The sequence below is a fragment of the Pelobates fuscus genome, chromosome 5 (assembly GCF_036172605.1).
Source record: "Pelobates fuscus isolate aPelFus1 chromosome 5, aPelFus1.pri, whole genome shotgun sequence".
In the NCBI taxonomy this organism is placed as follows: Eukaryota; Metazoa; Chordata; class Amphibia; order Anura; family Pelobatidae; genus Pelobates; species Pelobates fuscus.
This window is the reverse complement of record NC_086321.1, coordinates 151,323,908-151,348,995: the sequence shown is the minus strand read 5'-3', so window position 1 is coordinate 151,348,995 and position 25,088 is coordinate 151,323,908. Positions and strand designations below refer to the sequence as shown.

General features: G+C 46.5%; 1 protein-coding gene and 1 gene segment (V, D, J or C); both read left to right on the top strand.

Annotated features, from left to right (window-relative positions):
• The window catches only part of CHCHD10 (coiled-coil-helix-coiled-coil-helix domain containing 10), a 214,100-nt gene that overhangs the window by 166,638 nt on the left and 22,374 nt on the right, over nucleotides 1-25,088 (top strand). The window lies entirely within an intron of this gene.
• Nucleotides 11,037-25,088, top strand: part of LOC134612041 (immunoglobulin lambda variable 8-61-like) — a 108,906-nt gene continuing 94,854 nt past the window's right edge. The window contains 2 exon segments of the V gene segment in view: nucleotides 11,037-11,085; nucleotides 18,632-18,748. Of these exon segments, the coding sequence occupies nucleotides 11,037-11,085; nucleotides 18,632-18,748 (166 nt within the window).

The following is a 25,088-nucleotide window of genomic DNA, read 5'->3' as shown; positions in this document are numbered from 1 at the left end:
CCCCCATAGAGTACCCCTACCCACCCACACACACAGTACCCCTACCCCCCACACAGTACCCCTACCCCCCAGCAGTACCCGTACCCCCACACACACAGTACCCCTAGCCCCCCACACAGTACCCCTACCCCCCACAGCAGCCCTACCCCCCCACAGCAACCCCCCTACACCCCACACACATCACCCCTACCCCCACACACAGCACCCCTACACCCCACACACATCACCCCTACCCCACACACAGCACCCCTACCCCCCACACACAGCACCCCTATCCCCCACACACAGCTCCCCTACCCAACACAGCACCCCTACCCCCACACACAGCACCCCTCCCCACACACAGCTCCCTTACCCCGCACACAGCACCCCTACCCCCCCACACAGTACCCCTACCCCCCACAGCACCCCTACCCCCCACAGCACCCCTACCCCCCATAGCACCCCTACCCCCCACACACAGCACCCCTACCCCCCACAGCACCCCTACCCCCCACACACAGTACCCCTACCCCCCACAGCACCTCTACCCCCCACACACAGTACCCCTACCCCCCACACAGCACCCCTCCACAGCACCCCTATCCCCCAGCATACCTCACCTCCCCCTCCCCCTCCCCCACACCCAGCATCCCACCCCTCCCCCACACCCAACTTCCCTCCCCTCCCCTACACCCAACATCGCTCCCCACCCCTACCTCCACACACAGCACCCCTACCCCCCCCCACACACAGCAGCCCTACCCCCCCACATAGCACCCCCACAACACACACAGCACCCCTACTCCCCACAGCACAGCACCCCTACCCCTGCACAGCAGCCCTACCCCCCACACACACACACACACCACCCCTCATACACACACACACACACACACACAGCACCATTTATACACACAACACCCCTCACACACACACACACACACACACACACACAGCACCCCTTATACACACACACACACACACAGCACCCCTCATACACACACACAGCACCCCTCACACACACACACAGCACACACAGAAACCCTCAGACACACACACAGCACCCCACACACAGCACACACACAGCACCCCTCAATGCCCCTTAAACTACACTCCTCAATGCAGTATGTGTGTGTATTCAGCAGTCTGTGTGTGTGCGTGTATTCCGCAGTCTGTGTGTGTGCGTGTATTCAGCAGTGTTTGTGTGTATTCAGCAGTCTCTGTGTGTGTGTATTCAGTAGTCTGTGTGTGTGTGTGTGTGTATTCAGCAGTCTGTGTGTGTGTGTGTATTCAGCAGTCTGTGTGTGTGTACTCAGCGGACTGTATGTGTGTGTGTATTCAGCGGACTGTGTGTATGTATTCAGCAGTCTGTGTGTATGTATTCAGCAGTCTGTGTGTGTGTACTCAGCAGTCTGTCTGTATGTGTATTCAGCATACTGTGTGTGTGTGTATTCAGCAGTCTCTGTATTCAGCAGTCTTGTGTGTGTATATTCAGCAGACTGTGTGTATGTATTCAGCAGTCTCTGTGTGTATGTATTGCATTTGTTGGAGATACTAATAAATATAAGCTTAATTTTATCTATTTATATCATTATTTAAAATTTGTATTATTGAACTCTCTGCTGTTGTGTACTTTTAAAACAAAAGTTGTTAATTAGTTCGGACAACAGTACGAGTTGTTTTTTCTAAATTTAAACCTCAGTATTGAGGTTTAATTGCCGTGTTGGCACTTTAATGAAAAAAAAGTTGGCATGTATTGCGGTTTGGGCACTCGGGCTCAAAAAGGTTCACCATCACTGATCTAGTTGATTGTCCCTAAGAGGGGGTGGTTGGGCATTTGTAGGGACTAAGGTGCTCTCCTGATTTGTTTGTTGTGTATCAGTGTTTCTGGGTTCCTATATGTTGTCTTGTCTGTTTCGGGATGGTATCTGGGTTGTTGGGGAGTGAACGGTGAAGTGGGGGAGGGAGTGGGATGGTCGGGGTGTGAGAGGGGACTGTGTTTGGTGCCTTCAGTGGGTATATTTTAGGATTGGTGCTCTCTCCTTTACTAGTCTTTATGTAGTCTTTGTTGCTGTTGTTCTGGATGGGGGTGTCGGTGTTGTTCGTGAGCAGTTGTGTTGTCGTTTGGGTTATGCTTTTGCGTTCGTGTCCCTGTTTAGTGTATATGCTTGTGCGGGTTGGGTGTTGGGGGGTCGGTTTGTGTGCGTCTCCTTCCCTCTTTGCCCTTTCTAATCCCTCTGTTTTCTCATTGAGGGGCCAGAAGGAGTGGTGTGTGGTCGGGGATCCCACCCCGTGTCTGTGCGTCCACCCTGGCCGAGCCCTTAGGAAGGGAGGAGGGGCCGAGGGGCCCTCTGGTTTGAGTTGCGTCTTGGGCTGGGCTTTCGGGAAGAGGAGGGAGGCAGGTGGGGGTGGGGGAGGAGGGGTGGGGGGATGGGAGTGATTGTGTGTCTCAGGGCTCGTTTGAGCTGTGTTATTTGTGGTCTGGGCGGTCGAGCCTCTTCATGGCGCTTCTGTGCGGGTTCTTCAGTCATTTGTACGACTGTAGTGTCAGGGTTTGGGGAGCCGTCTGGGCTAAAGTTCCCCTCGTCTGGAGACAGGGGGTAAGTTGTCAGGAAGGTGACTCAGGTGGGTCTGGTTGTATTGTTGAGTATTACTGTGGGAGTGTTATGCCCAAGTTCTGGTAATTTGCATCCCAGAGTTCCCATGTCCGGTGAAACGCTTTGTACGAGTCGTGTATTTGCGCTGTTAGTTCATCTAAGTCGTGTGTTTCTCTTATTTTGCGGATGATGGTCGTTAGTTCGGGGGTCTGTTGATCTGCCCACAGTTCTGCGATTGCTCTACGTGTAGCTAGGGTTATGCGGGCCACCAGTTTATTTTCCTGTCTCGTGAGGGTGTCCAGTGGTTTGTTGAGTAGCATTGTCCATGACTGTGCCGAGATGGGTTTTCCGACCACTTGTTCGATGAAGCTCTGTACCTCTGTCCAAAGCTGTTTGAGTTTGGGGCATGTCCACCAGCAGTGGAGGTACATGCCTGTTTCTCCACATAGTTTCCAGCATTCAGTATTGGGTTTTTGGCCCATTTGGTGTAGTCTGTGTGGCGTCAGGTACCAGCGGAAGATGGTTTTGTAGGCCTGTTCTTTATGTGTTACGCATGTCGTGAGGGACTTTGTATATCTCGGCCCAGTTGCTCGGGTCCTCCGGTGGTCTGATGTCTCCTTCCCATGCTGCGATGTAAGTGAGATTGATTTGGGAGGTGTGCGATGTGAGTGTGGTGTAGATGTCTGAGATTTGTCCCCGACGGAGCGGTGTGTCGAAGCATTGTTTTTTGAATGGTGTTGGTGGCGATGTACCTGCCTGTTTGACTACTGGTTGTTGTGCTAAGTCCCGCAGTTGGATGTAGCGGAAGTAATCTGCAGTGGTCAAGGCATCAGCGTTTGGTAGATCGTAGTGTTTGAAAATTTCCCCTTGTCGGTATAGGTGTAGGAGTCTGGAGATGTCTCTCTGGTCAAATGCAATGAAATGTTTTGTCATCATGCCCGGTGGGAAAATGTTGTTGCGGTACATCGTTGTTACCGGGGAGAAAAAGAAGGACAGTTCGTACCTGGGGTTGAGTTTGTCCCAGAGGGCTCTTGTGTGTGTGATTGCTGGGGTGGTAGGCGGTGGCAATGGTCTGTGTTGAGAGGTACCCACATGTAGGAGGTTGGGAGTTCCCAACCCATGACATCATGTTCCAGATCCACCCACCTTTTGGTACCCGGTGGTGCGTGCCACTGCTGGATGTGGGCCAGTTGGGCCGCGTTGTAGTATTGGTGAAAGTTAGGTCGCCCTAATTCTCCCATGGGTTTGGGGACATACATCGTCGCTCTGCGGATTCTGGGTTTCCGGGATTTCCAGACGAATGTATCTATGGCTGCTTGTAGGTGTTCGAAGTCTGTTTTTTGAATTGGGATTGGCAGTGTTTGGAAGAGGTAGAGGAACCTCGGTAACAGGTCCATTTTGATGGTGGTGACTCTGCCCAGCCATGACACGCCCAGTTTGTGCCACCTTTGTAGGTCATGTTGTGCTGTAGTAAGTAATGGTTTGTAGTTCATTTCATAGAAGTAATCCAATTTGGTGGTTAGTTTGATGCCCAGGTATGTGAGGGAGGTGGTGGTGATGCGGAAGGGGAATAATTGTCTGAGGAGGTTAATTTGGGTGTGCTTCATTGCCATCGGCATCAGGGTGGATTTGGATAAATTGATTTTGTATCCCGAGAAGGTAGAGTATACGGCTATTAGGTTGATTATTGCATGTAGTGATTGTATGGGGTCCGCCAGGGTTAAGAGGACGTCGTCCGCGTATGCCGCCACCGAGGATGTCTGGTTTAAAAGCTTCAAATGCCCTTTTCCATATTTTTTCATTTCTTCGTTTACATGCCAAAGCCACAGTGGTTTAAATTTGTTTTTTATATTTATAACCAATAATACATACTGAGAAGTGTACTTTTCTAATATTTGTTTGGAGATATTCCATTTATCCTAAGTGGTTTTTTTTTTTTTTTCACTAAATATTATATGACAGTCAATGTGTTGTAAGGCTGCCATTGATATAGGATTCTTTTAAGCAAACCAATAAGTTTGAATGACTATCTGTTCCTGACCAAATTAGAGATGATTAAATTGCGTATATGCAGAAGTAAATTCACACTGACACGTGGTTCAGGTTAAATGAAAGAACTTCGAGAAAATTTAATGGCATCTGTTAAAAAGCGGGTACGCAGACCCTTTTAAAGGCAAAATTACATAATTGAAAGAAATCAAGATATGAGCAAGAAAACACTGTCAATTGGCTTAGGTGTAAAGTGGTTAGTTAAATGCCCTCCTTGCTGGGTGTTACATCTTATGTCATAGTTGACGTCATGACGAGCTCCTACAGGTTTCAGCACCATCTTGCTGGCACGAGGGAGCTCACTCGATGGGAGGGGGGCTTTGGCAGCTATCCATTTTGAGTAGCTGGCACGTTAGTCTTTCAAGGTTAGTTTCTTCAAGGCCTTTTTAGCAATTATACATTCTATTAAGACTATCTGCGACAGTGTTTCACTTAACAGGATCCTAGCATTTCCTGCTGACACACTATTTCTATGAACAATGCATTCTTGTATGAGAGTATAATATTTAAGGGGCCAGTAAGGGTATATTTTATAAGGGGCCTAATAATTCTACAACAGTCCCCCCTATAGAGTGTTAATTACTAAAAAAGGTTAAACTTTATTTGTTAATATCAGAAGATTTGTTAGCCCAAAGACACATAAAACCCCATGACCGCTAATTTGGTGTTAGTGCAAAGTGCAAGTCTATCCCTAATCTGACCCTAACAGGCTGCAGCTCATCCGTCAGTACGGCTCTCGAACACTTCACTCCATGGGTATCCCGCGGTGGCTTGTCCACCACTTCTCCACACGGTAGACTGACCCATACAGACAGAAGCTGTCCCTTAGCTGTCCCTCCCTAGAATTTCTGCACTTCGTCGTCATAGGGAAGAGTTTGTAGCGGAATGCAGGGCGATGTGAGATCTTGATCACCAATTTCCAGATGAGTAAAGGTTGGTGTCGTTTGGTCTACAGTCTTCTGTAGGAATTTTCTGAGGCATGGGAGGACACAACAAACGAGAAGAGCGAGAACAAAAAGAAAAATTAGTAGAGCCATACCAATATGAACTAAAGCTTTCTGCCAACCAGTCATCCAACCAAACCATTTTTTCCCAGGGATCTGTCACCCCAGAATTCCTTTTCAACTCCTCTGAAAGTTTATTTAACTTTTCTATGGCCAGGGTGACCTTACCATTAGGGCCTGTGTTTTCTGGAATGTAAGTGCAACAAGTCATGGTGTCGGGTAGTATTTTACATACACCCCCCTTCTCGGCCAGAATCATGTCTAAGGCCAGTCTGTTCTGGAAGGTCATCTGGGATGTGGCTTGTAGTTGCTCGGCTAAACCCTGGAGGGCATCCCTGGTGTAATTAACAAAGCGTTGTTGGTTGTAATAGATATAATTTATCCAATTAAGGTTTTTATTGGCAGTGACTATAGTGAACAGTGATTCAAAACCCACTGCAACTTCATCTCTAGCTTTAAATTCATTAGGTACCCCCCTAGGCACCCCAATGGCATCTATGTAAATGTGTGGGTCGAAGCTGCCTTTTACTGGGGTTTCACGTTTGACTCTGGTTGATGTTTGAGGAGATTCATGAATGTCAGGATGATTATCAGAAATGATATGAATGGGCATGATGACTTTAACTAGGGTACACTCTCCCCACCACTCAGACTCCAGTCTAGACCTTAACTGTAAATCCCCACATAACCAGTAAATGTCCCCTAGTGACCTGGTATGGTGTTGTAACAGGCGTGTAGGAACAGTTCTGTAAGTGGCACAATAACCTTTGGAGAAGTTACCCATGAATTTACCAATCCCATCATACATGGTGTAACAAGTGTAATTACCTTTATAGATTGTGATTCCATCTGGGGGTTTGACACTTCCTACTAGGAGAGGGTACTCTGCTGTCCATGCTTCGCAGAGGGATCTATTAAAATCATAGCGGTAGGCAAAAAGACTCAAGAAACACTCTTCTATTTCTAAAGGGAGGATTAAGGGAACGGTGCCAAGATGAGGTCGGGCACCACCACATACATAACATGCGGTTCTATTATGCTTGTTGGCATTATATCTCATCCACTCTAACCACAAATTAATGTCATTAAATCCAGTTTCAGCAGCCATGGTATCTTCAAAAGTGGGGTTAGCAATGGCCATCATGTCCTTAAAGGACTGGATATGTGGTTTCAGCGGATTTGGGACCATATGTACAGCCCCTTACCACTCTGGAGAGTGACACATGTCCTTGAGGTAGAAATGACCTAGTTTGTTATAGGAACCCCTTCTCCAGTTCCCATTCCCATTACATATTGACCAGCATCCTCTGGACCAGGATGTTAAATATTTAACATTAATTTAATAGGTGTACCTCCTCCAGGCTTTCTTAAAGTCATTCTTTGGAGGAGGGATCTGCCATGATCATCTATTTTTGATAAGGCACTTTTTGGTTTGTAACCCCAGGCAGGCCCGGCATTCCATCCCGCCGCCCCCCAATGGTTACAGTTGTGCCCCCACTGTTTGTCAACTACACAGATGTAGGGGTCTTTTGCTTGTGGTATATCTTTATAAATGGATTGAAACTGTGATCTAGGGAATGGGCAATTTACAATGTCACAGTAATCAAAGGTAAAGGTGGCTACGCGGGTACATGATGAATTATACCAGAAGGTGTACCCACTAGCATCTTTAGTAATAGCCACTTGCTGGGCTTTAAGGATACCAATTAAGGGGATAAGGTACCAGAAGTACATGGTTGTGCGGAGTCGGTTTTCTCTGGGGCAGATGTCTTCTTGCAGTGGGAGGCGTGGATCCAGTTGCCTTTCCCGGCCAACTTGACAGAGGTGGAGGTGATCAGCAGAACTTGGAATGGTCCGTCAAATCTGGGTTCCAGGGTGTGTTTCCGCACAAATTTCTTGACCAGGACCCAGTCACCAGGGAGCAAGTTGTGGTTGCCTGTATCAGTATCGGGATCTGGAATTGAAGAGAAAACTTGGGCATGGATTTTGTTTAAGGCACCTGCAAGTTTAGTCACATAATCTACCAAAACATCAGTTTGTAGTTGTAGTTGCTGGGGAAAATAGCAACCTAGCCTGGGTGCAGTCCCAAATAGAATCTCATAAGGGGACAATGAGGGCTTTCCTCTGGGTGTATGCCTAACACTGAACAGGGCTATTGACAAGCTTTCTGGCCAGGGCATCTTTGTTTCTTGTGACATTTTTAACATTCTAGTTTTCAGGGTACCATTCATATGCTCCACCTTACCACTACTCTGTGGGTGGTAAGGGGTATGAAAAGCAAGAGGCACTCCTAGAGCAGTCCAAATGTCTTTGGTGACTGATTCTGTGAAGGCCGGACCTTGGTCACTTTCAATAACTTCCGGCAATCCGAATCTACACACAATTTCTGTAAGTAGACGTCGTGCTGTTGTTTTGGCGGTAATGTTGATCACTGGGTAGGCTTCTGGCCAGCCTGAGAACATGTCCACTATCACTAGTGCATATTCATAATTGCCGCTCTTTGGCATCTGGATTTGATCTATCTGGATTCTTTGGAATGGATACATGGGTTTAGCCAGGTGCTTCAAGGGGACTTTAGCTGTTTTCCCAGGATTACATTTAGCACAGATGACACACGCCTTGCAGTAGTTATTGATTAGAGTGGTAATTCCAGGAGCTTCATAGTACTTTTGTACAAGGGCATTCATCAGGTCTTTTGATAAGTGTGCAGGGCCATGTGCCCATTGAACAACTGCTGGGTACAAACTCTTAGGGAGACAGAACCTAAGGTTGTTGTAATACACTCCATCTTTCAGAACAGCCCCTTTCTGTTTCCATTTCTGTATTTCTTCGGGGGCTACTGTAGCCTGTTGTTCTTGTAGGATCTTTAGATCGGTTGGAAGAGTCTGCAAAGTGAATATTGGAGTTTCTTCATTTCCGGACACTCTTCTTTCCACTTCCTGTGGTTTTCTTGCAGCTTGCTTTGCAGCTTGATCAGCTAGATGGTTGCCCTTTGCTTCATCCGAGTCCAACTTCCCATGTGTTTTTATCTTCAAAACAGCCACTTCTTCTGGAAGTAGGAGGGCGTCCATCAGCTCCTTGATTGCAAAACTGTGCTTAATTGGTGTATCGGCAGTGGTAAGAAATCCTCTTGTTTTCCAAATCAATCCGAAGTCATGAGCCACGCCCAGTGCATATCTTGAATCTGTGTAGATATTGGCGCGTTTTCCTTCAGAGATCTTGCATGCTGAAGTTAGAGCTTGTAATTCAGCTTCTTGCGCAGAGCTTGTTGATGGTAGAGATGATGACTCAATAATCTCATCTGTTGTGGTGACGGCATATCCTGTATGGTATTTTCCTTCTTCATCAGCATACCTGGAGCCATCCACAAACAGGGTAATGTCAGGATCTGTTAGTGGATCCTCATGCACGGTTGGTAGGTGCGTTGTTTCCATTTTCATCTGTTCGAAGCAGTCATGGGGGGTTTCTGGATCATAGTCGTGATGTATAACCAGGTCTTCAAATTCTTCTTCCAGAAGGTAACGTGGCCATGCTCTTACAGGTTCACGTTTAGTTGATGCATATCTGGCAACACCCATTTCTTGAAGTTGTGTATCATCCATGGTGGCCCATAATTTTGCCATAGGCCCAAGGTCACCCCATGACTTAGTCTTTGACTTGGTTACAGGGACATGTGGAATGGCTGTGTCCCAATGATGGTACAGATGTTCAAGTCCATGTGGTAGTTGGACCAAAGCCATACGACCCCTTTGGTATCGTAGTAGAAGTCCTATAGGGTGAATGTTACTTCAACCAATTGAAAAAGTTCATCTTCATAATGAGGGTCAGGGTTGATGGTTGGTTTGTACCACATGGTGCAAAAAGCATATTCAGGTCCATCACAGGGAGGCAAATTGGGGAGCAGTTTTGCAAGGGTGTGTGTAAGGAGTATGACATATCCTTCATCCATGATGAATCCATAATATGTACCCCCCTCAGGGAGTGGCAGAAGAGTGGACGGGTTTAAAACCTGGCATCTTTGGAGGGTGACGTTGTCAGGTAGTAGAAGACAACACTGGAGTCGAAGGTGTCTGGCAGCTGTGACATGCTTGATTTGGACCTGGTTAATAATTGCAGAAATATCATGAGGTGCCAAAACAGTAAGAGGGTGGCCAAGAACCAGGTCCCCAGTACATTCAATAAGTTCTTGAGCTGCAAAGACAGCATGAAGGCAAGAGGGGGTACCTCTGGCTACGATATCCAGTTGGCAGGAGAAGAATCCAATAGGTCTCTGACGTCCGCCAGGACCATGTGGTTGAGTAAGGACGCCTGTAGCATGGCCTTTTCTTTCAGACACAAATAGTTTGAAAGGCTTGTCGTAATTTGGTAGGCCAAGAGCAGGGGCAGAGGCAATTGCACACTGAAGAGTATAGAAGTTGTCAAATGCTTCTGGCGACAGACAGAAGGGGTCTGATTTGAGAGCGTCATACAAGGGTTGCATGAGCAGAGAGGCCTCAGGGATCCAGGCTCTGCAGTATGAGATGAGGCCTAGGAAAGCATGTAGGGATTTTGTGGTCTTTGGAGGCGGAATGGCCAACACTGCTCTGACACGATCACGTGTGAGATGTCTGGTGCCATGAGACAGGCAATGGCCTAGGAAGATTACAGTAGGCTGGCAGAATTGAAGTTTGAGAAGAGACGCCTTACATCCCTGATTTGCAAGATAGCAGAGGAGATCCAGGGAAAATTTTTCTGTGGTAGGGACATCATCTCCACAAAGGAGCAGGTCATCTACGTATTGAAGTAGGACAACCTCCGGATGGTCAGACTGCCAGGGGTCAAGGATGGTACTCATGGCTTTTGCAAACTGGCTCGGGGAATTCTGTGCCCCCTGGGGCATGACAGTCCAAGTATATTGTTGTTTTTCGTGTGTGAAGGCAAACAGGTATTGACAGCTTGGTTCCAGGGGAACACTGAAGAATGCATTGGCCAGGTCAATCACTGTGAAGTATCTAGCAGAAGGAGGGACGCCAGAGAGGAGTGTGTGTGGATTTGGCACAATTGGGGTGTCCAGAACTGTTGCCTCATTCACTGCTCTGAGGTCCTGGACCATTCGGTACTTCTCTGGTTCACCCTTGGGTGTCTTTTTCTTTACAGGAAACAAAGGAGTGTTACATGGAGATTCACATTTAACAAGGGCCCCTTTTTCCAGAAGTGCTTGGACTTGTTTAGTAATGGCTGTTGCCTGGGCAGGTTTCAATGGGTATTGGGACTTCCTTGGTAGCTTTGCCCCTGGAATGAGCTTGACCAACACTGGTGGGACTTTAAGATGGCCTATGTCCTCCGGGCCTGAGGACCACAAAGTCTTGGGAACGCTATTCATTAGACATTCAGGGAAATTGTCTCTCATGGCCTTTGCATAACCATGGGGTTTCTCGAGGTGGAGCATCAGAGGCAAGGAACACAGGGCGGAAGTATCTGAATCAGACAGAGCTGAGGATAAATCCACTTGGCCATCTGGTGTGAAGGTAATTGATGCCTGTAGGCGGGAAAGTACATCAGCACCTAACAAGTTAATGGGACATGTGGATGACACTACAAAACGGGCAAGCAGACTGGGACAGCTGCCAACCTGTAAGGGGGTAGTTAATGGACTTTGTCTTGGAAGATCATCCACTCCCACACAGGAGACATCAATATTGGACAGAAATGAAGAATCAGGCAGGTCTTGTTCTCGTAGAACACTTCGGGCTGCACCTGTATCAACAAGGAAGGTGGTGGGGTGACCTTCGATGGGTAAATTAACAGTGGCTAGCGGCCCCCCTTGTTCCCCTGTAGACACTGCCATAACAGGGGTTAATGATACAGGCTTGCCAACTTCCTAGTCTTCTTGGGCTGAATCAGGAGGAGGTGCTGGGGCTTTTGTGGTAGTTTTAGGCCTGGATGATCTTTGGGGTTTAGGGGGCGCAGGGCAATCACTTTTAAAATGGCCCTTCTCCCTACAGTTGAAACAAATTCCATCTGCAGGCTTGGTGCCTTTAGGGATCGGTGGTCGTGACACCATAAGGGGAGTGGGATGGGATCTCCTCGGAACTTGTGCGGCCTCTAAGCCCCTGGCAACGAGGAGCAGCTTATCAAGGGGAACCACTCTATACTCAGGGCGGGCAGCAATAATACCTTTGCGTATAGAGTCTTTGATGCCTAGGACAAAAGCTCCAGAGAGCATCTGAGTGTGTATCTTATTGCTAAGGTCGAACCCTAGGTCAGTGAACACTTGGAAAAGTCTGGCATGAAATTTTTCTACAGATTCGCCTTTTTCCTGGATAATGTCCGTAAGGCCTGCTGCCTGGTCTGCAAGCTTGTCCTTAGCCCATGTCTTTAGTTGGTCACAGAACTCAATCCCAGATATATAATCTGTATCGCTGACTAGCCAATTAGTGCAGAGGTGACGGGCAATGCTAGGCCAGTAGGCATCTCCTGCCTTAATGGCACAAAGGCTCAACAAGTCTCGCCAGGCGGCGGAATAAGTCTGCTGGATCTGAACTATCGCCCTGTAAAAGGGCATGGGCTGCTTTTCGGGGTCAGGAAGTGATTTCATTAGTGCACTAGCCTGGGTTGGGTTAAAGGTGACATACATTATAGGGGCCTTTTCTCACGGGTATCTACGGCCGAAGGGGTCACTTAGGGAACGTCGGGATGATTGGGGCGAAACTCCCCTGGAGTCTGGCGGGACCTGGTAGTCGTGAGAACTATTTGCGTCAAACTCATCTGTGTGTGTGTCCCGGACTCCCGGGGGATGCACCACTTGTGGTGTTAATGCTGGAGGCAGGAGCGGCACTCCACCAGCCGGGGCTGCTGGTGAATTAAAAGTTGGTGGTAGGAAATCATTCGGAAGGACCGGCATAAAAGGTGCTGTGTTACTGGGAGACGCCATATTGGAGGCGTGGAAGGAAGTGGCGTTTGGGTTCAGTGCGGGAGTGGCGGCCATATTGGAAGTGGGCAAAGTGTGGGCCGGCTGCGTGACTACGGTAGGCGCAGGGGAAGTGGATGGACAGGCCGGAAGTGATGGGTAAGGATATGAGAGGGGCCAAGACATTGGGGCAGAGTAGGCGTAGGGTGGTGGCGGAGGGCAGGGACTGGGAAAGGCGGGATAATACGAAGGATACGGACATGAGGGCGTGGAAGGGGAGGGATGAGAGGCGGGTGGAGTAGGAGGGGAAGAGGGTGGAGTAGGCGGGATGGGAGAGGGTGGAACGGGGGGAGAAGGGGAGGTAAGAGGGGATGGGTCCGTGGGAGGAGAAATGAAAGGTAGGTGGGCACTTAGGCGTGTGGGCGAGGGCGGACGGAGGGAGGTCCTATTGGAGGGGTGAAATGGGCTAGAGGGGGATGGACGGGGTGACGGGTCGGATGAGGATGATGAGAGTTGTGGGACTGATGGCGGGGAAAATAAGGATCCGTCAGCATTCAGGACTGGGTAAACGGAGGCAATGGTGGGGAGGGGACTAGGAACGGGAGCTGTGGCTAGTAGTTTTTCAAGCACTGCAGGGGTAATGCCGGAGTGGGCTACCTCGTGTGTGCCAAACCTGGGCACCGGCTGGGGAAGACCCCCAGCAACAGAGTTTTTATAATACACAAACATCTTTAAACCTTTATGATCAATCATTTCCTCAATACATCCCTCCTGCTGAATAGCCTTTGCCACCCGGTACCAGGCTTCCGCTGTCCGGACTAAATCATGATCTAGCAACTTTCCTTTCTTTTCTGTCAGTAACTTACGCCAGCTTTCTGGCTGCAATCTACCGCATACAGGTACGGTAATTCCACATACTTTAGCAATCTTATCAACTTTCTTAACCATCTCTTCACCTTCTCTATCCTCTACCAAGTCACATGCGAACCAACCCTTACTGGGTTTACCTAATTTCTGTCCCATACCCTCTATATAAGGCGTCCCAGATATAGAGAAAGACAAGTGGAAAGAGAATGTCTACAGTGCTCGACTGCTACATAAGAATAAATCCTACGTACGTCTTCCCAAAACGTAGACTACAGGGAGTGCAGAATTATTAGGCAAATGAGTATTTTGACCACATCATCCTCTTTATGCATGTTGTCTTACTCCAAGCTGTATAGGCTCGAAAGCCTACTACCAATTAAGCATATTAGGTGATGTGCATCTCTGTAATGAGAAGGGGTGTGGTCTAATGACATCAACACCCTATATCAGGTGTGCATAATTATTAGGCAACTTCCTTTCCTTTGGCAAAATGGGTCAAAAGAAGGACTTGACAGGCTCAGAAAAGTCAAAAATAGTGAGATATCTTGCAGAGGGATGCAGCACTCTTAAAATTGCAAAGCTTCTGAAGCGTGATCATCGAACAATCAAGCGTTTCACTCAAAATAGTCAACAGGGTCGCAAGAAGCGTTTGGAGAAACCAAGGCGCAAAATAACTGCCCATGAACTGAGAAAAGTCAAGCGTGCAGCTGCCAAGATGCCACTTGCCACCAGTTTGGCCATATTTCAGAGCTGCAACATCACTGGAGTGCCCAAAAGCACAAGGTGTGCAATACTCAGAGACATGGCCAAGGTAAGAAAGGCTGAAAGACGACCACCACTGAACAAGACACACAAGCTGAAACGTCAAGACTGGGCCAAGAAATATCTCAAGACTGATTTTTCTAAGGTTTTATGGACTGATTAAATGAGAGTGAGTCTTGATGGGCCAGATGGATGGATTGGTAAAGGGCAGATAGCTCCAGTCCGACTCAGACGCCAGCAAGGTGGAGGTGGAGTACTGGTTTGGGCTGGTATCATCAAAGATGAGCTTGTGGGGCCTTTTCGGGTTGAGGATGGAGTCAAGCTCAACTCCCAGTCCTACTGCCAGTTTCTGGAAGACACCTTCTTCAAGCAGTGGTACAGGAAGAAGTCGGCATCCTTCAAGAAAAACATGATTTTCATGCAGGACAATGCTCCATCACACGCGTCCAAGTACTCCACAGCGTGGCTGGCAAGAAAGGGTATAAAAGAAGAAAATCTAATGACATGGCCTCCTTGTTCACCTGATCTGAACCCCATTGAGAACCTGTGGTCCATCATCAAATGTGAGATTTACAAGGAGGGAAAACAGTACACCTCTCTGAACAGTGTCTGGGAGGCTGTGGTTGCTGCTGCACGCAATGTTGATGGTGAACAGATCAAAACACTGACAGAATCCATGGATGGCAGGCTTTTGAGTGTCCTTGCAAAGAAAGGTGGCTATATTGGTCACTGATTTGTTTTTGTTATGTTTTTGAATGTCAGAAATGTATATTTGTGAATGTTGAGATGTTATATTGGTTTCACTGGTAAAAATAAATAATTGAAATGGGTATATATTTGTTTTTTGTTAAGTTGCCTAATAATTATGCACAGTAATAGTCACCTGCACACACAGATATCCCCCTAACATAGCTATAACTAAAAACAAACTAAAAACTACTTCCAAAAATATTCAGCTTTGATATTAATGAGTTGTTTGGGTTCATTGAGAACATGGTTGTTGTTCAATAATAAAATTAATCCTCAAAAATACAACTTGCCTAATAATTCTGCACTCCCTGTAGTCACTGGTTCCGCCTACCCGAGGTAGCCGCGGATTGGAGCGAGGCGAAAAGTGTGTGACCAATCACTTCTCTCAGTAAAGAGAAATAGGAGGGGAAAGTGTAAATGATACAGAGAGTAAGATGAAAGTAAATACAGGAACCTGCGTGACGGACAATGAAGACAATATGCAAATATAAAAACAGTACATGCATTACAGTGCAAATAAGTTCAACAATAATCCCTTTTCTTTATTCATGTGGCAGAAGCCACCTATCTCAATCCCGTAGTGTCCCCGCTCGGGGAATGACTGCAGACTAGCCGCACTACCTGTCGGCAACGGAACACAGCAACACCAGCCCGAGTTCCATACACCTCCCTCGTTACAGTGGTTCGGACCCGTAACCACCCCTATCCTCACTCCTGTAGTGTCCCTGTTGCGGAATTACCCGCAAGTCACACTACCACGTGGTGATGGAGACAGCAATGCCTGCCCGAATCCAATCCCACCAACACAAAAACGGAACACCTACAGCGTCAGCGCTCGAGGCTGAAGTGTTCCGCCCCTCTGCAAGCAGAGTGATACTTATAGGGAATCCCCAGGAAACAGTGAGTCTACACCCCTCCACAGATTCCCAACGCTCTTTTTCCTTACTGCCGTAGCTACTCGGCACCTAAAAGAGTAAAACAGGCAAATAGAAGATCCCCAGGAAAACTTCCACAGATCCACCCCCCTTTTTCCTTACAGCCACAGCCACGTGGCTCCTAAAAGGGGTAAACAGGCAATCACTCAACCCGGGCACATAAACTAGAGACAAACCAATTCAAACACACTCAGGCAACAGATAGTCAACAGGTAAGGTACAGGGGTCTCTGGGCAAGATATTACCTGACTTTGATGTCCTCTCGGCAGCCGATCTCAGACGCTGGGGCAGGTCAATCACAGGGGCTGGAACATACCGGACAGGTGCTGCAGCAAACTCTACTGTGTATTCAGAGGTGATCAATCTCCTTCCTTCCCCCAGGATTCATCCACCCCGCGTCTTCTTGGACGGCTGCCCTAGCAGGGCATAACCCAGCCCCCACGTTGATGCGCCAAATGATATAGATCCAGTCTTCCTGAGACATATTATCTCTTTTACTTATATATTCCTCTCTCGTGCTAGAATTTGATGCTGAGTTTGATGTTTGTCTGTGTTTTTTTTCCTGTGGCCTAACCATTGACACAATTCAATATAGCATTTCACAACCGCTTTTATTCATTAAGTTTTGTTCTGTATGTAGCTTTCTCTAATATAATCTTCCAAATTATTTGTAAACATCTGTGCTTTACTCAATAACCAGGGCTTTATAGCAAGCCATTTTCCAGTGTCCAAATTTTGTGTACTTCTGTTGTGTTCTGATGTTTAATTTTATTTACTATTACTTTCATTATACTTAATGAAGGTTCATATTAATGTTTCACTAAATTTTTTTATTTTTTTAAATTCTTTATTTTTGTTGTGCATTCTGTGTGATACATTGGTGATTACATTGCCACAACAGCAATAGCGCAATAACATCTAATAAGAGATTGGTACATGGCAAGCGGTAGTACTGCACATTTTTTGTGTTTCACTACATTTTACATCCATGTTCTTGGCTGTTGATACCTGCTGCACTCTGTAAGACTGGCACTCACCGAGATCAATAGTACATTCTTCATCCTTTTCCTCCTGTTCCCCCTCCTTGGGTAATTCCGTGCTCCTCTTTCTTGTGATGTTATAAAGGATCACACATAGCTGGCACTCTTTTTGTATAGAGTACAAGCCTAATATCAGGAAAGATGATACTGTATGAGTTTGTCCATGCCACTAACAGGGTTATTCACTAAAGTGAGGGATTTAAAGTGAATTCAAAGGAACTAGGTATTTGGTGCATTAAAAAATTACCTGTTGGCTTCATTTTTAAGATTTTTTTTTTGGAAAGCTCCATCCTGCATGTCACTCGTGACTCCTTCCCAGAGGCATACATAGGTTACTTGGCACTCAGGGGTAAACTGTATGTTGCCCCTCCCTCTCCAAATTGTCTCTTATGCCCCCTACATCTCCCTACTGTATCTCCTATTCTCCCTTGTTCCTCTTACCTCTCTTGTGTCTCTTTACCCATGTCTCTAACTCATCTCATGTTCTCATGTGTCTTATGCCCCCTGTGTCTTTATGCCCCCTTGGCATTTTACAGCCCCTAGTGTCTCTTCTGCCCCCTTTATGTCTACTACTCCTCTTTGTGTCTCTTATCCCCTCTTAAATATGTTATGTCTCCCTTGTGTCTCTTAAACAAACTTGTGAATCTTACACCCCCTGTTTATCTTCAGAACCAAAGCAAGGAATTTTGGCTACACAATATGCAGAGATGCATTCTGCTCCCCCCCCCCTGTCCTCCCCCCAAACAAAAAAATGCATCTTCACCTGTGTGTCTCTTAACCCTACTTTGTGTCATATATCTCACTTTAGTGTATCTTATCCCCCATATTTCCATTTGTGAGTCTTACACCCCCCCTTGTGTTTCTCTTACTCCCCTAATGTGTCTCTCTTCCTCTTCCCACCTCATTTGTGTGTCTGTTTCTCCCCCCGCACATTTGTGTGTGTCTGTTTCTCCCCCAGCACATTTGATGTTTCTTTCTTCCCACAGCCTCTGTCACTTTCTACCCTTCCCCAGCACCTCCGTATATCTCTTTTTCCCATCCCCAGCATATTTGTGTGTCACTTTTTCTCCCTAAGCCCTTTCATGTGTCTTCTTCTCCCCAGCTCTTCTTGACTTTGTTCCTTTCTGTGTTCCTAGACAGTATCTTGTTCTCCGACTATTCTCTCACCTGTATTCAAGCACACATTGCACTGTGCATCAAGCCCAGCCAACCCTAAGGACTGCTAATAGTCTTCTGTCCTTCTAGTCTTAAGTTCTGCGTGCTGTGAGATGGAAAGATTAAATTTTACAACCTTGACTGGAACAAGAGGCTAACCTTGAATGAGCTTGTAATATAGAGGAGTTGAGTTTCTGGAGCAGTTCCATTTGCAGGACTTCATAATGAGTAACTTCATTTCTACATACCTTCCAGCAGTAGTGGGTATGAAACTGGTACAGGAGTGGGCAGTAGAAGTGGAGTGGGTGCATGCCAGTGAAAATACTTATGTCTGGGGAAAAAAAAAAAAGCCTTTGTGCCAGACAGACAATTTGGGATGCCAATGCATAGTGCTCTATGGATTTTTCTGTTATGTATTTGCAGTTTTGAAAATTTCCCGCACAGACCCTTTTCAGCTTGATTCCATTGAACCATGCTCTCTTGCTGTGTCAGTGGCAGGATGGAAACAAGTTTGTCACATGCACATACCAGTACCAGAACCAATAAAGTGAAACTACTACTACTGATGATTTGCATATAAGTAAACTCTTTATTTCTGTAGGGATTTTGAGGGGAGTCTTGAGGGTTCCAATCACAGAACTGTTTGTCAGTTATTGCAGAGCTGCCTGCACCATGTCCTGGGCTGTCCTCCTCCTCATTCTCAGCTCGTATTGCTCATGTAAGATATGAAAACCTGCACAGACAGCTCACATCAGGAACTCCGACAGCTTTCTGATTGTGAATATTATTCATTGTCTTGTTCAGGTTCTGCGGCTCATTTTGTGGTCACTCAGGATGCCATAATGTCTGTGTCCCCTGGTAATGATGCTCGTCTGACCTGTAGTCGCAGTGGAGGCTCAGTGACTGGGGGTAACTACCCATCATGGTACTATCAGACACCCGTGGGTGTCCCTAAACTTGTAGTTGGTTGTTCTAGCAGCAACAACCCAAACTATAGACCCTCATGGACTTCAGATCGGTTCACTGGATCTATATCAGGGGGTTTGGCTGTCCTGACCATTAGCAGAGTGCAGGCTGATGATGATGGAGTGGTATATATCGCAGTGATACAAATACACAGAGAACTGTGAATTAAACTTACCATGTAATCCTCGGACTAAAGAGCAGGGGGCAGCAGTTCATATGGAAAACTCAATTTTGTGTTTTCCAAACTCATTCAGTTTTATTATCGTACTATACTATCAACTGTACACACCATAGGATCAGAATCTAAAATAAAATAAAATAATTTCCTTTTTCTTTGTCAGCCTACAATGTAGAATAAATATATTTTTTATAGAAACTGAATCATGTTAAACAACAATTTCTATAATAGTTTAATAATGCCACTGTTGGAAAACACTTCCATGCATTACCCATCATTTCTGTTAAGTGGTGATTAACCATATTACTCCTCAGCATTGAATAGTATCTAAAGGAATTGTTCCCATCCTTGTCCGATTTCTAGTTATAGTATTTACCACACAGCTTCAGAGTTCTATGCTTTTTGGAAAAAAAAATATTGCGATATGAATAACACGTTTGGCGATGTTATACAAGCAAAGGCCTTAAATACTGGCCAGGTGACAACCATATGCTTACATGACTAATTCTTTAGGGAATGTGGACAAATGAAACAAGTGACAAGTGTATGTAAACATTATATATCTATAGGTATGTGTGTGTATATGTTGTTGAATTAAGCTACTGTTAGTTTTGCCATAGGTATAACATAAAAACATTTTATGAATACATAGGCCTTGAACATAAAATAATGCAAAATCATTAAGATGTTCATTTTTATACTTATGTATGGCTTGGTTTCCTCTGTCCTACATGCTGGTTATATAGCTGGCTCCACTCACATGGTTAGTTTAAGAAGGAAAGAGTCTCTTTGGCTCGGTTAGCAGAAGATTCTCCCCTGGGCTGACCTCCTTGGAACTCCCCTTGTAGCCAGAGAGGTCAGGTATGTTTTACAGGTTTTACCCCTCTTCTAGGAAGGTAACTAGAAAACCCCAAATCTCCCTATTGGGAGAACTTGGGAGCTCAGATCAGGGTTATTTGGGGATGTATAGTTTGTGGGGTATTGTAAATGTTTATGCTATTTTGGGGTATTTTTAAATTTTTGTGTTTGTCTCCCTGTTCCTGGTAGATAATTAGCTTACCGGTCTTTTAACTCAATTATCTCCAATGCACAGAGATCTTTGGGAGGGGCTTACATTTTATTGAGTGGTGACCCCCTGCTGGGGGTTGTGTATATAAGCAGGCAACTAGGCCATAATAACCCAGTTCCTTTACACCCTTCACTCAGTCTGGGCTAGTGTTTGGGAATTGGGTGGAGCAGCTATACTCTCTGCAGGAGAGCTTAATTGTGGTGGAATCTCGGTAAAAATAAATTTAGTAGGCCGAGATTACCACGTGGCATGTGTACGTGCATATGCTGACGTATCGATCAGTTGGTTGCACGAGGCAAGATACGATCAGTAGTGTACGGAGCATGTGCAAGAATACAGGATATAGTATTCCCCTCCTCCATTGTGCTGGACAAGCCATGCGGTCAAACAGGAAGTTAATTCTTATTTGTGTTGATTGGTTAAGAGAATGCGCGGGTGGAGCTTAATATAGGAGGAGTTATATGCCTATATAAGGAGCCTGCACTATTGTCCGGGGCTCAGAATTTGCTGTATTTTGGTGACGCTAGTCCCTCTGAGTCCCGATCGGTGATCCAATAAAGAATCTCTTCCTTCCTGAAGAAACCTGTGTCCATCTCTCTGTGCTTGGCTTCCGTCAGTTTCTCCGGTATCATTTGGTGCATTGGCCGGGAAGCTCATCGTTCAACGGTAGCTGAGAGGCAGAGGCGTGAGACGGTCTATCTTTGCCCACGTTCTCTACGGCTGCACCCCTGAACTTCTGCGTGGACCTCCCTTCGTCTCGGCGCCACTGGTCTGTTGTCCAGGAGATCATCGGCCTCTACGTGAGAAGTGCTGGGGTGTCCCCGTCGATGAGTGTGAACTCAGGTTCAGGAACGAGGAGGTAAGACAACTGCTGTTTTAGACGGCAGGACCCACTAGGGGTATACCGATTGTGCGGTAGGCCCAAAGGGGTTTTGAATCTGTGTATCTGCCCCCTCTGTCGGAGGGAAGGAGCGAAGGCGCACCGCTCGATCGAACGCTCTTTAGTCAGACCGTTTGATTTGGTTAGTCAGGCGGGGTCCTGGTGTAAATAGCCCTAGCCGGACACCGGTGTCTTGTCTAGACTAGCGTTCTAGGGTGTATATTACGTTCGCTAGGTCGGAGGGACCGGGAGACTAAGCGGCGCCTGTGTAAATTCGGTTCGCTAGTTCTCATCCTATCTGGGCTAAGTGGGAAGGCGTGTAAATTTGGAACCCACTAGACTTTTGATAGTGCGACTAAGAGGCGCCTGTGTAAATTCGGTTCTCTAGCTCGCTATATATATGTGGTGATTGGGCAGTGTGGCTAACCAAAACGGGTGTATATAGTTTTAGGTAGTCCATTCAAGGTACTGGCCAATAGTTTAGTTGGGAATTGTAAATGTGATAAAGATTGTTTAGTAAAGTGTATATCTTGTTAGATAGCGCGAGCTCAGCCGTCTAGCGAGAGTGTTAATAGTGTGTTGCTGTATTATAGTGCACGGTACCATAACCCTGTATATTTACTGACACTGTATATAAGTACTAATCATTGTTGTCCATTGCATGTTTAACACCATAACCACTAATAATTGTATTGTGACCTTAACTTGTGCTTTGACCTATGCTAACCGTACTGTAACCGCTATTTGTAAAAGACGATGTTACTGGGGTGTGTTATAGACGGGTAATTCGTATATAGAGAATTATAGCGTGGGTGACTGTATAGTTACGCCAAAGGGCATAATATTGATTATATAGTGACTGGTGTAACAGCTGTGTGTGTACGGGAATTCCCTGAGTGTTTATTGTTATTGTGTACGTTTCACTTGGTAACCGTACCACGTGGTGCTGTTGCCAGAGGAAACGGGTGTGACTGTTGAATAGTACGCGTGTATAGTATTCGTTGTCGACGACGTTCCATTGTTAAGTATGGGTGCGTCGCAGTCAACGATTCCGGATCCCTTAGGTTGTATGGTGAAGAATTTTAAAAAGGGATTCAAAACTTGTGATTTTGGGGTTAAGATGTCTCCTGTGCGTTTAGTTACTTTGTGCACTAGGGAGTGGCCTACTTTGGTTGCGGCATGGCCGCCACGTGGCAGTTTGGATCTAACTCTGGTACAGCGCTTACACGTAGCTGTGTCAGGTAGGCCTGAACTTTACGGCCAGTTTCCTTATATTGACTGTTGGAGACAGGCCGTAAATGACTCGCCAAAATGGCTCCAGACATGCCACGAGGAGCAGTGTCGCCTCATGGTAGCTAGGACTTGTTCGTCCACTAGGACTGGTGTTAGGCCCATTTTGGACACGCCCCCTGAGTCCGAGATCCCTTTGCCGCCCCCTTACTTTCCGTTAAGAAGAAGTGACGCAAACGCAGGAAGTCCTGCAGCCCTCCCCTCATTACCCCCATCCACTTCCGCTTCCTCCTCCAGTACAGGATCCACCCCCCCTCGTACTAAATCTCCCCTTCCGGAACCAGAACCCACCCCCATTAGAAACGAATATCCTGATTTGGCGCCACTTCAGACTTCCGGTCAAGCTTCATCTAGCTCGGCTCGAAGTGTTTTATTTACGACCTTTTCCCAAAACCAACCTCCCACATCCCCATACCCTATCTCTCCCCGACCGGAACCCATGACTGACGCCTCTCTACGTAGCCCCATCCAAACCCGACAGTTGACTGGTGCCCAACAATTAAAGCACTATCAGATGCCTCTTCGTCTGAATCCCGGGTCAGCTTATAACGATGCCGCAGGTCAAATGGCACACGCTGACCCAGTCTTCGTATATGTCCCATTTACCACAACCGATCTTTTAAACTGGAAGACCCATAATTCCTCGTATACTGAGAAACCACAAGCTATGACTGATCTGTTCACCTCAATAGTACAGACGCATAATCCGACATGGGCTGATTGCCAGCAGTTACTAATGACTTTATTTAACAATGAGGAAAGGACAAGAATAAATCAAGCAGCCATAAAAGCACTAGAGGATAGAGCCCGTGTTTTGAACCAAGCTAATCCAGCAGCATGGGCCGCAACACATTATCCCAACACTGATCCCGATTGGAACGTAAATGGTGCTGATATGGTTCAACTCAGAGCCTATAGAGACGCTATAATTGCTGGCATGAAAGCAGGAGGAAAGAAAGCCATTAACATGTCGAAGACAGTTGAGGTGATCCAGAAAAGCGATGAAGCGCCCAGTGTCTTTTATGACCGATTATTGGAGGCATACCGCTTGTATACCCCCTTTAATCCGGAAGACGCAGACAATTCCCGAATGGTTAACTCCGCCTTTGTCAGCCAAGCATACGGAGATATTAAGCGCAAGCTACAAAAGTTAGAAGGGTTTGCAGGTATGTCCATCACCCAACTAATGGAGGTAGCAAATAAGGTCTATATGAACAGGGATACAGAAAGTAAGAAAGAGGAAGAGCGCAAGATGCGTAAAAAGGCTGATATGCTAGCGGTAGCGATCGCAGGCGTAGATAAACGGGGACCAGATAGAGGCAATAATAGATGGAGTAGGGAGCCTTTGAGTAGGGATCAATGCGCGTATTGCAAGGAAGAAGGGCATTGGAGGAACGAATGTCCGCAAAGAGAGCAGTACGAGAGAGACCAACCCAGGGCAGGCTACGGAAACTTTAGAGGCAGAGCGAGAGGTAGAGGAGGCCCCGGAGGGAGTAATGGTTATAGAGGGAGTAATGGGAACAGAGGAAGTGTTAGGGAAGACAGGTATATTCCAGCAGCGCAGAGGTCCCGCGATAGAGAAGGTAGGGACTTTGTAGGATTGGCTGACACGGTCATGGAGGACTATTGATACCGACCGGGCTCCATCCCCCTTGGTCGAGCGGAGCCTATGGTCGATGTATCAATAGGGGGAAAAAGGAGTGCGTTCATGATCGACACTGGTGCTGAACATTCAGTGGTGACTAATCTAGTTGCTCCTCCATCTGGAAGGACTATTACTGTGATAGGAGCAACTGGAAGAAGTGCTGAAAAACCGGTTCTTAAAAGTCGACTCTGTACATTGGGAGGCCACGTAGTAAAACACCAATTCCTTTATATGCCTGAATGTCCAGTCCAATTGCTGGGACGTGATATGCTATCAAAATTACAAGCGCAGATTACGTTCCTACCAAATGGAACAACATCCTTAAAGTTTAATGGACCTTCAGGTATTATGACTTTATCCGTACCAAAGGAAGAAGAGTGGCGACTTTATACAGTGTTGACTAGCCAAAACCCTAGGAGTGATGAGACATTGTTTAACATACCAGGAGTTTGGGCAGAGAACAACCCACCAGGACTGGCCCGCAATATTCCACCTATAAAAATTGAACTGAAACTTGGGGTTTATCCAGTGAGCCTAAGACAATACCACATCCAACAGAAGGCTAAGAAGAACATCCAATCCTATTTGGATAAGTTCATACGGTATGGTATCCTAAAATTCTGTACTTCCCCCTGGAACACCCCATTGCTGCCTGTTCAAAAGCCCGGTACAGATGAGTATCGACCTGTGCAGGACTTGAGAGCAGTCAATGATGCGGTTGTTAGTATACATCCAGTTGTACCCAATCCATATAACCTGCTTGCTTTAATTCCGGGCGGGGCTACTTACTTCACAGTCTTAGCCTTCTTTTGCCTCCGAATTGCCGCAGAAAGTCAATGTATTTTCGCTTTCCAATGGGAGAACGCTGTAACGGGCTCAAAACGCCAAATGACCTGGACAAGACTGCCCCAAGGGTTTAAAAATTCACCTACCCTATTTGGTTCAGCTCTAAGTCAAGATCTACTGGATTTCGAGTCTATCCCAGGAGAATGTGTATTGTTACAATATGTAGATGACTTGTTGATAGCAG